Genomic DNA, 18,123 nt, shown 5'->3' with positions numbered 1-18,123 from the left:
ATAACTATTACATATATTTTTGTTAGATTTGTAAAATTATATATTCACATGTATAAAGCCAGTATTCCAAACATTTTTATATTATTGTAATTTATTTTTAAATGTTGACGAGCAGATGTAGATAATTTCTATAAATATTTACAATCAACACGATTGACTATATACATATACAGAAAATAAATGTTATTATTGGTATTGCTGTATTGTTATAGCAAATTACTTAGATCATAACGAGATTGCTTTCATATTTTATTTTTATTATATTTTGTCCTATTTATTTTATTTTTATTTTATAGAATAGCACTTTTATTTTTCTTATTTATTTAAACATGTATTTTCAGTTTTATTACATTCATTTAAATATGTGTTTTAATTTTTATTACATTTAAGAAAAATACTCGTAATAAATCCATATACCAGACATTTTGTAGCTAAAAGAATTACATGTGTTATTTTTGATGATAGGGAAAACTATGTAGAGTGTCTATGAAATAGAATTTCAGTGTACATGTCCTATTCATCATGAAAATGATACATTACATCCGTTAAAAATATACATAGCTGTCACGCAATATTCGCTGTTGCCATTTCACCATCGGTGCAGCTTAAAAAGTCTATTATGTTAAAGCAAATTTCAATCAGTATTTTTCAAGATATCGGTTGTTACCAAGCGGAATCTTTCCATATAGGTAGCCACATTCAAGGTAAATGGAATTTATTGAAATGTACTTCATTCGTTATCATATTAATAAACTAATAAATTATACTAATAGCAAATAATATGTAGTTTGTGCTATAATATAATAACACATATTTGAACGTTTATAATATAATTAATATAACGTATTAATTATCACATTTTAGTATAATTATTATTTTACAATTGTATTTCACGTAAAATAAGCTTATTAATATAGTGTTCATAAGCATTCAAATAATTTTTTTTATGTTCGAGATACCTTTAGCTTTGATATTATTTAATTAATGTAGTTGATAGATTTTGTTAAGATTATTAATGTTAATTAAGATCTTTTCACTTCCATAGGAGTTTAAATTTAAAGTAAACAATGGCTTCAATAAAGCTAGCATCGTTTGAGGAAGAACTAAAGAAGAATCCCGAATTAAAAGAGTCAGATATACAAATGTTGAGGGAATGGTGCGAAAAGCAGCCTCATCTGCCCAAAATATCAAACAGCGAATTAGCGTTGTTCTTGCATAGTAATTATTATCGACTTGAACCAACGAAAACTACTATCGACACCTTTTTCACAGTTAGAACTCACGTACCTGAGTTTTTCTGCAATCGAGATCCTATTAACAACAAAGAATTCAAAAAAGCAACTGAAACGGTGTAAGTATATTTACGATTTTTTTCTTTTTTTTTAATTACTTATTACGTTTACGGTGTAATTGACAAATTATGTTATATGCGACAAACAGGATGCAGGGATATTTTTTTCGTAAAGAAATTTCGCGTACAAAATATATATATATATATAAAATCTTATTATCGACAGAACGAACATAATTTTGGAAGGAACTACTAAAGAAGGCTATAAAATCATTTATGGAAGACTCCTAGATGACGAACCATCGCATTTCGTTTACAACGATACTATGAAATTTCTGAATATGGTGATTGATTTATGGCTCTATATGGAAGGCACTTCTGATGGTCATGTATTATTGATCGACATGAAAAACGTTTCTATCGGCCACGTCGGCCGTTTGAGTCCCATGGCCTTAAAGAAATTCCTTTACTATCTACAAGACGGGTTACCTGTTAGATTGAAGAGCTTTCATTTCATGAATGCTTCTCCGGTAATAGATCTCATTTTGAATATGATGAGACCTTTCATGAAAAAGCAGCTGCTGGACATGGTAAGATTGAAATCATTATACACATATCAATTATGTAGATCAATTGTCCAACCCTTTGATTATTAAAAAAATGAAAAATCAATTTCCTATTTAATTGTTTTAGAAATACTGGATTTCTTTATACAACTTTAAGTATATTATTAATATTACGTTTTACATTTAAATTTTCTTATTTCTTTTTTTAAACTAAACCCATACAACACGAAATATTATAACAATATTATTTTGGAAGATTGTAATATTTCATAAAACATTGCTGCAATATTGTAACAATATATCTATAAAAATAATGTCCGTAAAAATAAAATATTGCTATAATACATTATGCAATATCTCAATAATTATTTTAGTTCTATTAATTGCTAACATATTATTAAAAATTAAAATGCCTATAACGGTTCAAGCTGGATCTTCATTCCTTAAATATGCAAATACATATATGATATATATGGTAATTCAAGATTGAATATATATCATATATGTATTTGCATATATACCATATTGTAGTCTTTCAAACTGCGCGTCGAATTGTTTTTCCGGACTATAAACGCAATTGAACTACTCTAATCGCGAATTAAATTGACAAACAATTTTAATAATTTGATACTACAAATAAGCATCATATTATAAAGATGTTAATATGTTGAAAAACTGTTAATAAATTTATTGCGAAAAATATTACCTTGGCCGGAAATCGAATCCGGATCTCTCTGTATTCCGTACGAGCGTCCTAAGCCTTTAGACCACCGAGTAATATACTCCGCAATAATCGTTACATGTAAGGAAACAACGTCTTTCTTTCAGGATTTTTCAACATATTAACATCTTTATAATATGATGCCTGATTGTAGCATCAAATTATTAGAATTGCTTGTAAATTTAATTCGCGATTACTAGAGTGGTTTAATTGCGTTTATAGTCCGGAAAAACAATTCGATGCGCAGTTCGAAAGACCACAATATGGTATATATGCAAGTACATATATGATATAATATATATAATAATTTAAGATTGAATTATTTAAACAATGAAGATCCAGCTTCGACCGTTATAGGCACTTTCTAGTATTGATTGTGTTCTCATATATGCGATCTAAAAAAAATAAAGATTCTTAATATTGTTTAACATATTATTGTTTAGCATCAGATTTTAAAATACATACGATAATGTTATGATAAAAAAATATTGGGGGCCTAGAAAGTATATCCAAGGCTATGTTTCGATTCCCACGTGAGTACCACCCAGATATCATCCTCGTTATTTACCGAACGTTAAACAAGGATGACATGACAGCCAGAGAATACTCGGGTAGGAATCCGAACATCTAAAGAAATATTAGGAATCTCCAGGAGACTCACTAATTCGATTTGCGTACTCATTTTTATAGGATCTTTAGATGTTTTCTTCTTACGAGAAACGTATCCCTCTCTAGTGGCGGAGCTGCGTACTTATTTACTGAATTGTAATATTGTACTCATATATTGCAATATTTTCTACAAAATATTAAAATTACAATATTTTGCAATATTGTTGCAATATTTCCAATAAAATATACCTGAAGATATTAATCAATTTCGATAAAATTTTACCCAAATCATATTGAGGTTCTTAGCTAATTTTTGAGGATACTGCTAATCGATTAAAAAAATTTTTTTTTGGTCCACCCTGATGTACATATGTGTATAATATAATATATATTTTAATTATTCGTTTTCTTAAAAAAAATTACAAAAAGCAGAACGTAATTCAGAGCAAAAAGTGCAAAAATTAATGAATTTCTATAATTCTATAATTCTAGTTTCATATGCATACTACGAATGATACTTTGGAGAAATTTGTACCTCTCGAAGTTCTTCCAAACGAAGCAGGCGGTCAAGCTGGACCTGTACAAGACTTACACGATAAACAAGTGAAAAAATTGATAGATCATGTTGCCTGGTTTCAAGAAGATGAAGCTAATCATCGTGTTAATGAATCGCTACGACCGGGCAAGGCAAAGACAGCAACGGATTTATTTGGCGTTGAAGGAAGTTTTAAGAAGCTTGAAATTGATTGATGGAATCATATTTTGCAACACCAATGGTATTATTGATCTTATGTTTAGAACACAATAACACAGTTTTCAAAAATGAAAACATTATTTAACGTTTATTATTACATAAAAAGGACAGTTTTGTTAAGCACATAAAAATTTAGCTAGATACAGATCTGATAATAATTTTATTAAATTAAATAATTTTATTAAATTATCAAAGTAATTATGTAAATATAACTCAATCAAAATAATTGTTAGAATGTCAAAATTATTTGCAACATTGCTCATTATGCTTGAACATCCTTCATAATTATTATATTGTAATCTTCGTAATAATTTTAAGTCTAACGAAATTATTTTCAAATCTGTATATCTAGCTAAAATCAAGCGACGCGGTAGCGTCGCGACACCAAATCCTCTCTTAAAATTGGCGTGTTATCTGTCCTGAAACCTCTTTTCGTTCAGGCTGTTAGCGTTGTCAACGGAACTTCGTTTCCGTTGCAATGTTGTATCCAAAGATTTTGGGGGTCGCCGAATTCGAATCCGGTCTCAAAATTTGAAAATTCAAAATGGACCAATATGACGGAACCAATATGGCGGATTGATGTTTTACGGAAATAATAAAAGTTTTTCGATTTCAGCGAAATGAAGCATGTCTATATTAAAATCACTTATTGATATAACGCTACTATTCAGCAAATCATTATTATATATTTCTTCTTCTTCTTCTTCTTCTTCTTCTTCTTCTTCTTCTTCTTCTTCTTCTTCTTCTTCTTCTTCTTCTTCTTCTTCTTCTTCTTCTTCTTCTTCTTCGAGAGAGAGAGAGAGAGAGAGAGAGAGAGAGAGAGAGAGAGAGAGCAAAAGAGAAAAATTGTGGAAAAACAAGAGCGTAAAGGAGAAAAAATGAGAGTAAGGAGAGAATGAGAGAGAAAAGGCGAGAGCAAGATTACAAATCTTAATATTAAATCCGTACATTCGTAAAAAATTTGTATTAGTGATAATATTTTTTATAAAGTTAACGGTGCAATTCTTCATCATAATAAAAATATAAATGAAGGACAATGCAAATTTATTGCGAGCTAAAGATACAAAATGGACATCTGTAAATGATTTAAAAGTTGAAATATGTATTTAAGTGGCCTCGAAATGCTAAGAGAGCATATATATTTTTCTTAGAACAAATCTAAAGTTAAATTATCAATAAATGAGTTAAATTAATACAATATGACTTAATATTAAAATAACAATTTTAAAAATAATCTGTATTTATTTTTAGAAGATATACATTCTACATTATTACATTTTCACAAATTTACAAAAAGCAGTGAAATCCCTAAAAAAATATTTTTAAAAAAAGAAAAAATATACGCCAAGTGCATAAAAAAGATATTAAATACATTCTTCTTAATAAAAAACGGAAATGAAATAAATATAATTAGCCAAGTATTTCATTACGCGCGCGCAAGACACATAAGATATGTAGATTGAATGTAATCAAAATTGTCAATGTATTAATATAAAATTGTTAACAGATGATAGTATAGAGAAAACTGGCATGCTCAGATAACATTAATTGTTATACTTTTATGAATATATTATTTTTGACAATATTTACATTATAAATTTAAATATATTGTGACATAATTTGTAGGACATGAAAATATACTCACAAATAATAGACGTGATATAAATTATGCAAGAAAATATGTAACAATATTGATAATATGTAGATATAGAAACACTAGAAATAACGAATTTATAAGATTAGTAAGCAATTATTAACATCTCTTCTTTGTTGAATAATTATTTTCATCCATGCGTATATCTGTAGAACATTGTATGTAATAACTTTTTTATTAATTCGTATTGCAAATAATTTCTGTACTATGAAAGTATATTGGTCCTATAATATTGCGTCTTATTACGACCCGGGCACGCCAAGTTTTTTCTTCACTATAATCCATTAACAATTTTATATTAATACATTGACAATTTTAGTTACTTTTAATCTATCTTATGTGTCTTGCATGATGAAATATTTGGCTAATTACATTTATTTCATACTCGTTTTTTATTAAGAAGACTGTATTCAATATCTTTCTTATACATTTGGCGCATATTTGTCATTTTTTTAAAAAGATTCTTTTAGGGATTATAGATATCTAGCAAAATAGTTCTTTCTATGTTATATGACACTGTATTATATAATATTTAGTCAATTTTAATAACATTAAATATAATTTAGTATATAGTAACAACTGTATAATTAATTAGATTAGTTGAAACGTGTAGCAAATAAATATATTACAAATTACGATTGCAATATATATATATATATATATACACGAGTCAAAATCAAAATTATATTAGTCTTACTTTACATTTACTTACATAGTAATCAGATTTCTTATTTGCTTTATATTATATATTAGTCATATATTATTATATGTAAGTATAATTATATTTATGCAGTAATCGTATTGATTATCCAAGGAGCAAAAGTCAACAAAAAATTAAAATGAGATATTTTATGTAAAATTCCATGTAAAAATGTGTCAGAATAAAGTGTAAAAGGTCTCGTAAACTGGTTTTTTAATATTTCTGCCTTAATACTCTTATATGCAGAATATTTAGAGGAATCATATATCTAAAAAGAATCACATAACTCCATTAAAAAAAATGGAGATGACCTTCATATCTTTTTGACGCCTCCATCCAGAAAAAAAAGCAACGTGAACAAAATATGCTCCCTTCGAACCTGTTCCACTTTCACACATTTGAAACTTTTTTATATCATTAAAAATAAGTGAAATATATTCAAGATGACCGATTTAAGTGGACCATCATGTACATATAAAATATGTATGATTTGCATACTTGTGTACAGAATTTTGTTATTTAAAATAATTATCTTGTTTATTTATTTATGTATATGTATAAATATGAATTATGTAGAAACTGTTTTGTTGTGAAGAAACTTTTACAATACCTCCTTTTCGACAGTTTCTTATAATACTTTCACCACCAAGCTATCCTCGCAGTAAACGGCAGTACGCGCGTGTGAATATATCGATGAAACAATCCGATCAACTTTTCGGTTTCATAATGAAACACATAATCGTAAGTATACATAAATTTACAAATAATTAATAATATTTTTCAGACGAATATCTGTATCAAATTAGATGTATAAATAATTTTGTAATAGATTCATACATGTTATGTAAACAAAGTTTACATAAGTTTGTATTTTACATAGTTGAGTATAATTTTCTAATAGGTTTATAAATAAGAAATCATTCAGGATAAAGAAAGGAAATATAAAATCCCTTAGAAGAAAATATGATAGAACGAATAACTTTAAGGTAATACAGTCGCGAATTGAAAGTATTCACAGAATGACTTGAATTTAAAATGATATATTTTACTAGACGACGTTGACACGCTTGTGCAATTATAATGAGATTGACCATTTCAATACTGAGATATAAGCAATTAAAAACTGCACATTTTATACGTGTCGTCTCTACAAAATTCATAAAAATGTCGCATTTATTTTTGTAGGGCCTAAATTAGTAATAAAATGTTAACAAAAAAACGATTATATGATAGAGAAACTTAAAACCGATATTGTAAAAAAAATCACAATTTTTGTGACCATTTAGTTAGGAAAATAGTGTCACGAAAAGAACGCAATGTTTCGACTTTCTTTGGCATATGGCGACTGAAGGGAGTGGTGGGGAGTAGAGGGGACGGCCAGCGGACATCTCCAGCACTAGCATTTGTCTGCATTTATCTGTATTCATTTTCTTTCTGCGTGTGTGTGCGGCCTTGGATAGGCACAATCGAAAGTTTTCTCTCTATGGCGGAAGTGAAGTATCGCCAACGAGCGCCGCGACGGGACTAAACTTTTGGATGATATTGTCGCGACTGTACTACCTTAATTAAAAAGTTCTTCAGAAAACACGTAGTAGGTTGTGATGAAACAAACCAGTTATTTACGCAATTCATTTATTCGGAATTTTATTGACGCGCAGAAGTTGCTGCATTCTTTGTAACATAATAAAGAGTTTGAAGTTCGTGATTTTCTGTAAATTTCTTATAATAAGAATTTGAATAAACCATTAAAATTTCCAAGCCCTCATTTGCTCTGTTTAATAATCGAAGAAATTAATCCTAGAACACAAACATAGGTCTTCCAAACACAATTGATATTTCTTGCTGCCTAAACGAAAAAAAGAAATGGAAGAATGTTATTTTATAAAATTTAAAGTAAAATAGACGAGCCTGACTTTGATCCGAACTCTATATATGTATAAGTACCGCAATAATATCACGAGTTAAATTGACTAGCAATTTAACATATTTTTGATGCTTATTCGCATCTTTGAAACGATCTTAATAATGTTGAATGACATATTAAAATCTTTAAATAATTAGTTCTTATTGCGAAAAATATTACCTCGGCCGAGAGTCGAAACCCGGAGAGAGATTTCTTGCATTCCGTCCTAAGCCTTTAGACTACCGAGGCCTTTGTAATATTCTTCGCAATAATCGGCATGAAGGAACAACGTCTCTTTAGGCGACGTAAATAAACAATATAATATATTATAGGACCATATATGTGATAACACAAACTATAGAAATCAAAGCCTTAAACGGTCTAGGTACTCCCGGCCGAGGTAATATTTTTCGCAATAAGAATTAATTATTTACAGATTTTAATATGCCATTCAACATTATTAAGATCGTTTCGAAGATGCGAATAAGCATCAAAAATTTGTTAAATTGCTAGTTAATTTAACTCGTAATATTACTGCGACAATTTAATAGACTTAGCGTTTCAAGACCAAAAAATCATTTTAGCGCGCGTTTCTAAGGACTATACATACGTAATTAACATAAGAATCATACAAACATTAAGATCCAGCTTGACCATTTAAGGTTTTGATTTCTATAATTTGTGTCATCACATATGGTCCTATAATATATTATATTGTCTAAAAATATTAATTTGAACTAAAGTTACAACCTATCAAAAATTTCAAAGTGTCTTCCAAATCTATGATGTGTGTTTTCAGAATTTTTCGGAAGGTGTGTGTTCTAGAATAAAAAAAAATGTAGAATTCAAAATAAATAAAAATTTAAACACTGATTTTCTTATTTCGAAAATAAAATCTCTTATAGATTAGTCTTAAATTAGCTGCATTTCAAGAACATAAACTATTAAGATCGAATTAAACCATTTAACAAATTGTTATTGTTGTTGTATATTAAATTGTAGTTAACAATCGCTTTCATTAACATTTGCTTGGCGGATGTTTCGTATGTTTCGGAGTATTCGACAACGACACCACTACCACCTCCAAAGCCATATAGTTTCCAATATGAAGCAGGACGATATCCAGGACATATCGATCGTGTTCATCAGGAAACTGGTGACGAACATGGAATTATTTACGGTAATGTAATAAAAATTACAACTGTTATTCGTCTTTGGAACGTAAAGGATATGAATATATTATATATCACTCTAAACTTTACTATTTAACATTAATTATATTTATCTTGGGATTTTATTTACTAATACACTCTACTTGCATACCAATGTACTCATTATATTTCATCGATTGCGAACTCGTCTGTATTGAGTTAAAGATTATAGTATAAAATAGAAATTAATCAAACAATTTTACACACGCACATTGTGTGCCGGTTCATATTGGCTTTACAAGTATATTTGATAAAATAAAATGTGTCCAATTTAAATGTACTTTACACAAATTATAATGAGTATAAAATAAGACTTATTGAATCATTCTCGAGTTTTAATTTTTCCTTCTTTTCAATTATAAAAAATAAACTACATGATCATATCTAAATAATTAATTCTAATTTTAACGTTAAATAATGTGTAACAATAATGTGTAATATTTAATGATGCAGTAATTAAAAAAAATAATGCTATTCTACAGTTATGACATCTTAACGATCTACATATTTATACATATTTTAGGAAGATATTCGTACATCGATCCAAAGCACAAAGTACGAACGGTTGAGTATACGGCCGATAAAAATGGATTTCATCCTGCCTTAATCAATTTTGAGGATGCTTTTATTCAACCTGCCGATTCAGAAGCCGTAAGATTGGCCAAGGAAAAACATTTTCGTCTTTATCACAAGATTGCAGAAGCAAACGCTCATAACATCTCACCCAATTTGCCGCGAGTAATTGTCTTATATATTTGTTGATATAGAACAGTAAAATTGATGATTCAATTTTAAAGTTAAGCTAATTTCAAAATCAAAAATTTTCAATATTAACAGAAATTTAAATAAATTAAATCTTTTGTTCCGTTAGATTATTCGTGAATAATTTGTTTTTTCATTGCTTTGCTTAATATTGTTTTGCAGGATTCAGCGAGCGTAGCAAAAGCGAAGGACAGACACAATGAATTGTACCACAGAATCGCGGAACAACATGCAGCAATAGCCGCACAAAGGGAAGTTGAACGGCGGTCTTATGAGGCAACTTCCGTTGCCAATGATGTAAATGATCATTCGACATATTAATAATGTTTTATGTACGTCTTAACAAATTACTGCGTATTGCTTAAAAAGAAATTACATTTCGCCCGAGACGTGCGTTAATGCTTATTAAATTCTTTTATCTCTTTCTCGTCATGACTTTTTTTTATCCAATTATTTAAATGATATAGAAAAAGTGTCTGCTCGATTACAAGTAAAATAATTGTTAATTATGATGTAATCAATCCAATTAATAAGATATGTTTAATCACAGGAGTAATATAATATAAGACAAGCTGTCAAATATAAATTAATTAAATTAATATCTATAATAATTGTATGTAATGGAGAAGCTAAATAAAGTTAATTAGAATCTGCACAAAACAGAGCTTACGAAAATTCATAACAATAGAGAGAAATTTAATGGTAATCATGAAATTTAATGCAAATAATAAATAAAAAATTTTCATTTTTTAATTCATAATAAAGTTTACATACATTATTTTTTAATGTTTATATTTTCTATGTTTTCGAAAATACAACATTATTAATCCGTATAACAAATCAAACTAACCAAGACTCCTTATAAATCATAGAATTGGAAAGAATAAGGGCGCTAGGAGTCAGGCGCAGAAGACGTCGCGTAAATAATACACCTATGAAGCGCGCATGAAACTTCTTTATTCACTAAACACGCTTACATGTTCACTTTTGAGCCTTCCCTCAGAGCAAACACAAACTAACATATATAAACTAAAAGTTACCCTATCATGGTGAACTCCCCTATATCGAGAATTTAAATGTCAGAATTAAACATAAAAAAAAAAGAAAGGAAAAAAAGGAAAATAAAAAAGAAGGGAAATATTGAAAATGTCGAATTAGAGAATATGGAAACTAATTTATCAAAAAACTTTAAGAATATAATTAATTATCCCGAAAATAAGGACGCTCACCACAATTACAAAGCACCATATCGCAAACATTACCATGAATAATTTAAAAACCGATTCCTGATTATTGGCTAGTTGGTATATCAGACACGGTGAGTCACTTTTTAGTTATTAGCTAGTATTTTTCGAGATAAATGGAAAAATCCAACATTAAAACGTTTGTCAATTTCAAGAAAATGAAAGCTGTGAAGTGATCAGAAATCTCGCCAGAAGGACTCATTACTGTGTACGAACGACTGACAAGATGTGACAACAACTCGAGCTTTTATAGTTTATCTATAATCGAGACGTAGGCCTTCGGAAGCCCCTCCATATCCGTCTGCAGGTTGAGTCCATGCGTTTCTCTCCTGATGAATATCATCTCTGAAATCAATCTCTTCCTGTAATGAGGTTCCTCATCCAATATTGCAACGTTGTCTCAGTAAAAATAATGTCCTTCTTACAACCGATGTTTCGTTATAACATTGCGGGTAGACGTATTCCATCGGATGTAGTTCTTATGTTCTGTGATTCTTGATTTCAGTTGTCTACACGTTTATTCCATATAACTCGCCTCGCAACTCTTACACGAAATCTTATAAACATCCTTCAACTTCTTATCATGCGGTAAGGGATCCTTATGCATCCTAATAAATTCTCGCAATTTATTAATACTATAAAACGATACCCTCATATGCTCGCTATTCAATCTACTAAACTTTTCAGTAATACCACGAACGAAAAGGACAGTGAACCACGAAGGCCACACTACATCAACGCTATTATCATTAATAACGCTCTTCCTATTACTAGTCATAATAATGTTCTTCAAACGGTTGTTAATATTCTTAAACATAAAGCTCAAAGTAAATCATTCTCTAACAATACTTTAATTACGAAACACAAATTATCAAAGTGGAATTTAGGATTCGAAAGCAAAGCCACCCTATCAACTAATCCACATTCGTTGGAGATTGTTCCTCCAATTTTCACTAAAAATTGATTTCTACGTAAAAATGAAAATAAGAAGTACAACCTCCAACAGTTTTGATCTTGACAAATGTTATCCAGATCGTGATTCTGAACAACGTTCAAGAGATTTTAGCCATCGGTCGGATACTTTGGGTAATGTTAATGTCGGTACATACTGTGACTTTCAAGCCTCATAATTCAAAAAGTATTTAATGAAAAAATATTTTATTATAGTGTGTTTTGGAAAGCTCTCGAGATGTGCTATAAGAATATGCAATGAAAAATGGGGTGTTCCATTTTAAAAAATTGATGTGACCTGACCTTGGCGACGCTATCCAAGGTCGAACGGATCAGTAAATAGATCTTTTTGAACCCTACAACTTTTGTCTGAAACACTTTTCTGTGATACTTATACTTTCCATGATATGCAGGTGTTCCGACACTTTCCGAATATCCTGTATATAACTTTTACAGTATAAATTTGTTGTGTAATACTCTATTGTGCAGTATGTTCTGTTATTTTATGAAGCCCAACAAACAACAAAAAAAAATAATGATTGTTATACGTTGTTTTTCTTTTGTTATTTGTTTTTCGCATATAATGATTCATTTACATGATTGTACATACATATATGTGCGAATGACTGATACGGTCAACTTTGAAACTAGTTATTGTTTGCGGAAGTGCCGGAAACGCTATTGAGCAAACAAAAAACATTTTTGATGAAAGATATGTTGTCAATGAAAAATACATCATAATCGTACTGTGATCATATAAAAGGAATGTTCTGCGTGTACGATATTAGTCCGAACAAATATTCCAGTGAAAGATGAAGTTATTCGGCAAATTATTCTATTTCTTTCTCATAGGCATCATGGTAAGAATTATGATTTTAAAGGCATATAGATAAGCAAAATACAACTTTACATTCTTTTGATATAAAAATAACTTTTATTATTCAGTATCATAATAAAATGTCAAGCAATATTAATTCCTTGTTAGATACGTACATGATCTGCGTGTTTACTTAAAAATGAAAAAATATATTATTAAATATAAATATTACACACATGCAAGCGCGCGTACACGCACGCGAACAAACAAACAAAACTCTTGCTACTTACGCATATACACTTTTCTAGGCGACAATGGGCATGAACATAAAAAAATCTGTTTTTGGGATGAAGAAAATAGCTTGTGGAAATCAGTCTGCCAATGTCACTGGTTCCGGATAGATGATAATTTATACAAAATGTATAAATAAGTATAATCACCGACGAGATGTATATATTAACTATCATACATATGTACAAAGTGCTGCAGATACCTACAGATCAATAAGTCGGGTTGTCTATTAGCCTATGGCCAGGGGCACGCGTTACTGATAATGCGGAATAAGATTAGATCGCAATTTCGGCGAGAAATGAGACAAGAGAAATTCAATTTTACATTCTGATATAGTGTAAAATTCAATATAATATGATATAAAATATGTATATATTTAATAATACAAATATATATATAATATCTGACTTTTATTAAATTTCATTTATGTTAGATTAAGTCAGATATTATTTGTATTATTAAATACATATTTCATATCATATTATTGAATTTTATACTATACCAGAATGTAAAATTCAATTTCTTTTGTTTCATTCCCTGCCGAACTTACGATCTAATCTTATTCCGCATTATACTAATAAAGCGTGCCCCTGCCCAGGCAAATAGGCAACCCGACTTACTGATCTGTAGGTATTGGCAGCAGTCTGTACATATATTAAATAAATCAAACACACATATATCAATTTTTATTTTTAATAATTAAAATATTATTTGTTTTAGGCAAATAACACTAAACAATATTAGACCACAATACGGATGGATCTAAAAAATTGTAGACAGCCTGGAAGAAACTGAAAAATATATTACCTCCATAACTATTATTCTTTACTAACAGATTCTTAGTATGATAAAATTAGAAAAATCTTTACATATATATGTATATGAATAAACAAAATTAAGGAAATCCACACTTTGTTTCTAAATATAAATATAAATATAAAAATAAGTCTCTGTATTTTGTAGGTTTCTAAAAATATAAACGCGTATATTTATAAACGATGTAAGAGGAACATATGTATATTAAACAATTTTTACGAGATTGAGTATTACCCCAAGGAACACAAAGTTGTGAAAAAGTTCTTATAACTCCATAAAACGTTTGTACAGCTCACATATCGGAAAATTATACGACAAAAATAGTTAATGTCAATTATACAACTATTTGAATTTTTTATAACGTCCATACGACTTCGTACAAATTAATCATTATATGATATTCATTTTAAGATTTTGTATCGTCTTTAGAACCTTTATTTATGTTAGTCGTCTTGTAATACTCATTACAAGATTTTGAAACGTCTTTACAACTGTTTATGAATTATAATCGTCTTGCGAAATAAATATCATTGTTTTAGAAACGTTTATATGACTCCATATATTTTAACTTAACTTTTGATTTGTAATATCTAATGTTTCGGTCTCGTCTCGACGAAACGAGACTATCTTGGTTTCGGGCTCGATTTCGATCTGATTTCTAAATTCTCGATATCGAAGAGCGTCCTAAGCCATTAGACCGCCTCGGTGGTCGCTTTTAGATTAAGAGGAATGGTCCAATCTCAGCAGAGAATCATAAAACGGTTGCAAAACTATTGTGTTCTGCTGAACACAGCCATAGTCTAAGCATATCTTTTTTTCATTGCAATTTGCTCCAATCTAAGATGGAAGTCTATAAGTGATTGCTAATTTCTTCTTTTAATGAGATTTAAACTCTTTACTTATGAAAGTAATTTTACTTTTAAAAAATTTTGTTTATCCTTACAGTTGCATAATAGTGTTATCTTCAATTGTTACGGTTACTTTATACGGGTTTTATAGATCTTGTTAACTTCTGCACTGTTGTAATGCTTCCAAGGCTTTTCATGACTACTATGAGATTTTTAACTTTTGACTGAATATTTTTATAAGAAAGGACAACGTTTACAAGAACACAAGCAAAATGCCATTATTAATTGAGTTTTGGATTATATTGAAGGACAACAAAAATGACTAGATCTTTGCAAGCATTTCAGCAAATATTGCGCATTCACATCACTTTACACACGTATTAAGTTATGGAAATCTTATATAATTTGCAGTTTGTAATATTATAATATTTAAACTTTTTTGTTAACATTGAGAATGACCCGATTGGTGTCGAAACGTTTGTTTGTCTGTTGGGATTTTATATTTATAATGTTTTAAAATATACTTTCTTTGTTTTGTATCTCTGGCTCGTAGCCCTTCGAATTATTTGTTTTATTATTATCGAATCTTATTGTTCTTTATAATGTTATTCAATTTATTTATACAACAATAAATACTTTACATAAAACTAATAAAAATAATATAAATTATAATTTTCTCATCATTATATAAATATGTTCACGTATACAATTTTGCAATCTTTTTATTTCTTCAGTAAATTATAAGTTTATATACTTTTAATAAATCAAGATCTATTTAGGAGAATTATTATATACAGAAATACATATATGTGTGTACATTTATCACAGTTCTCATTTTAAAAGATTACAAAAGATCTTAAGAAATAATGAAAACATCTTTATTTAATATTCGCACGTAAAGATATCACGTTCAGTTTTATAGTACAGACAATTGCAAAAGAAAAAGCTTTTCCTTATGAAAGATCATGATCTCTAATAACAAACATGTTCTATAGGTTTCATTGTAATTATTATGTAAAGATTGCATAATCTTGCTTTGTGAAAAACTCTATAAAACACGTCTATAAAATGCAATTATATAAACAATACAATTGCACGGTTGACATACACTGATTCAACAATACAAATTAATGTGAAAAATTTGTTCTGTTGCTTAACATGTACTATATATCTATACTTCATAGAAGTACAGTTAGTATATATTATTATAAGCAAAAAGTTTTTGATATATGACGGATGTCAAACTTATTTCTTCAATAAATGTAACATATCTTTATTTTGTTGCTGCAACATTATATCAGCTTTCTCTGTTTTATCAGTTATATTATCGATCAGATCATTCTGTGAATCTATCTCTTCAGATAAACCGATTGCTAGATGTTTCAGTCTTGCCAATGATCCACTCATCTCACTTAGATTCTGTTCGAGAACTTTAGTTATTCTATCGCCAGCAGGTTTAACATCTTCCAGATTATGGTCATCATAACTTCCTCTTAACATTGTTGATGAATATGAATTGTTTATGTTGCTTTGTACTTGTTCTAATGTGTTAGACAATGCAGGAGATGTCATAGATCCAGAACTGGAAGATTCTGACAACTTTGTGGATGGTATCGGAGCATCTAAAGATTTGCCACTGAGATAATTTTTCAGACTACCAAATACACTTTTTATGCCCTGTATGTGTTTTTGGCTAAATCTTAATGTACTGTTAATATCATCTAATCTTTTTTCTGTCCTCTGCAGCTGTTCCTTTTGTCTGATTAATTCCTGGAAAGATAAATTTAAATAATAGTTTATATATATTTATAATACAATAAGACCCGTTTTCACAACATATGGTTACCTAAAGATTAAAGATTACCAACAGATTCATTAATGAAATTTATTCATTAATGAACTCATTCGCTTACCACCAGCCATGGAAACATGATACACTGTCTGAGTGTTGCACTAGTGGGGCGATAATGGAGCCAAGAGAAAACACTATAAAGTTCATTAATGAATCTGTTTTCCGTGGCTACGGTGTAGTGCAGATTTTGTGCACAAAGTGGGATTTTGCTACACCGTCTCAAAAGGACGGTGTAGAGCCAGTGTAACATTTAAAATTTGAAAATAAAAGTCAAGCGGGAATAGGGTTTTAGCGCAATAATAATATAGTGTACATCATGGTGTGCACCATTCTAGTATAGTGTAGCTGAGTGTAGCGCTTACATGCAACTGGTGCAGTGCGAGGCTGCATCCAGTGTATCCCAAGAGAAAAAGCTTCATGAATTTCTTGGTTATCTTTAATCTTTAGGTAACCATATATTGTGAAATCGGGCCTAAGTGTCATAGAAAAATCAAAATTAATTTATTTATTGAATATGTTAAGCAGATATAAATTTTCTGTCAGTTGTCATACTATCAGCATACTAGTAACGATAGTAAACTGATGGTGCATCATTACAATTACCTCGGCTGTAGCTACACCAATTTGCTCCGAGTCTCTTAGAAGCGAAACAGATCTTTCTGAAGACTGTACCGTGTTTTCCTCGATTTCCTTCTTACGTTGCAGCAATTGTTGGCGTGTTTGCGTAAAATCATTATCAAAATTCTGATAACGCCCCGCGGGTACACTTCTGACTGGAGCGTTCCTTAGAAACGTCTCATCGTCCACGTCATCCTCTAATGAGAAAAACGGATTTTTTGGATCGCTCAGATAATTATGACCCGCCATTTACCCGACAATTTTTCGCAATGTGCAAGATCTGTGCGAGAAACTCTTGATACTTATTGACTGCACTTGGATCGAACTGTTCCCATTTAGTTAGACGTAGAGGCCTAGATAACAGAGATGCGACATTGCATCGGTTCAGTCGGTTGGGTTAGGTCGTCATCGACATTTTAAAGGCCCAGACACAAGCTTTTGCATAACGCATAACGCATAGTGCATAAGAGAATCAACCAATCGAAATTCTTCTTTTCCATGCAAAATCCATCGAA

General features: G+C 29.7%; 3 protein-coding genes across 4 annotated transcripts; 2 read left to right on the top strand and 1 right to left on the bottom strand.

Annotated features, from left to right (window-relative positions):
- Positions 1–650: 650 nt before the first annotated feature.
- Positions 651–4,059, top strand: LOC108758676 (alpha-tocopherol transfer protein-like). The gene is made up of 4 exons (XM_018503740.1): positions 651–704; positions 1,046–1,351; positions 1,518–1,881; positions 3,680–4,059. The coding sequence occupies exons 2-4, from the start codon at positions 1,068–1,070 to the stop codon at positions 3,935–3,937; spliced, it is 906 nt and encodes a 301-aa protein (XP_018359242.1). The 5' UTR covers positions 651–704; positions 1,046–1,067; the 3' UTR covers positions 3,938–4,059.
- A 2,891-nt stretch (positions 4,060–6,950) lies between these two features.
- Positions 6,951–14,265, top strand: LOC108758677 (uncharacterized). 2 transcript variants are annotated; one of them, XM_018503742.1, is made up of 5 exons: positions 6,951–7,036; positions 9,201–9,378; positions 9,933–10,147; positions 10,334–10,468; positions 14,195–14,265. In XM_018503742.1, the coding sequence occupies exons 1-5, from the start codon at positions 6,989–6,991 to the stop codon at positions 14,216–14,218; spliced, it is 600 nt and encodes a 199-aa protein (XP_018359244.1). In that variant the 5' UTR covers positions 6,951–6,988; the 3' UTR covers positions 14,219–14,265. The 2 variants fall into 2 exon arrangements, 1 of the variants encoding a protein (XP_018359244.1); XR_001939958.1 differs by lacking the exons at positions 6,951–7,036; positions 9,201–9,378; positions 9,933–10,147; positions 10,334–10,468 and adding exons at positions 13,135–13,226; positions 13,492–13,632.
- Positions 14,266–16,238: 1,973 nt separating this feature from the next.
- On the bottom strand, positions 16,239–17,947 carry Snap29 (Synaptosomal-associated protein 29kDa). Its single transcript, XM_018503815.1, has 2 exons — positions 17,594–17,947; positions 16,239–16,908 (listed from the first exon to the last, which is right to left on the bottom strand). The coding sequence occupies exons 1-2, from the start codon at positions 17,855–17,857 to the stop codon at positions 16,384–16,386; spliced, it is 789 nt and encodes a 262-aa protein (XP_018359317.1). The 5' UTR covers positions 17,858–17,947; the 3' UTR covers positions 16,239–16,383.
- Positions 17,948–18,123: the final 176 nt, after the last annotated feature.

The sequence above is a fragment of the Trachymyrmex cornetzi genome, unplaced genomic scaffold, assembly GCF_001594075.2.
Source record: "Trachymyrmex cornetzi isolate Tcor2-1 unplaced genomic scaffold, Tcor1.1 scaffold16, whole genome shotgun sequence".
Lineage (NCBI taxonomy): Eukaryota > Metazoa > Arthropoda > Insecta > Hymenoptera > Formicidae > Trachymyrmex > Trachymyrmex cornetzi.
Note: the sequence above shows the minus strand (reverse complement) of the source record. Positions and strands in the feature narration are given on the sequence as shown.

Coding starts and splice junctions, on each gene's coding strand:
- LOC108758677 (XM_018503742.1), top strand. CDS start 6,989: ATGAAACAATCCGATCAACTTTTCGGTTTCATAATGAAACACATAATC. Junction 7,037..9,200: donor TCATAATGAAACACATAATC/GTAAGTATACAT, acceptor ATTAAATTGTAG/TTAACAATCGCTTTCATTAA. Junction 10,148..10,333: donor TCTCACCCAATTTGCCGCGA/GTAATTGTCTTA, acceptor ATTGTTTTGCAG/GATTCAGCGAGCGTAGCAAA.
- Snap29 (XM_018503815.1), bottom strand. CDS start 17,857: ATGGCGGGTCATAATTATCTGAGCGATCCAAAAAATCCGTTTTTCTCA. Junction 16,909..17,593: donor TTGGTGTAGCTACAGCCGAG/GTAATTGTAATG, acceptor TTATCTTTCCAG/GAATTAATCAGACAAAAGGA.
- LOC108758676 (XM_018503740.1), top strand. CDS start 1,068: ATGGCTTCAATAAAGCTAGCATCGTTTGAGGAAGAACTAAAGAAGAAT. Junction 1,352..1,517: donor AAAAAAGCAACTGAAACGGT/GTAAGTATATTT, acceptor TATTATCGACAG/AACGAACATAATTTTGGAAG. Junction 1,882..3,679: donor AAAAGCAGCTGCTGGACATG/GTAAGATTGAAA, acceptor CTATAATTCTAG/TTTCATATGCATACTACGAA.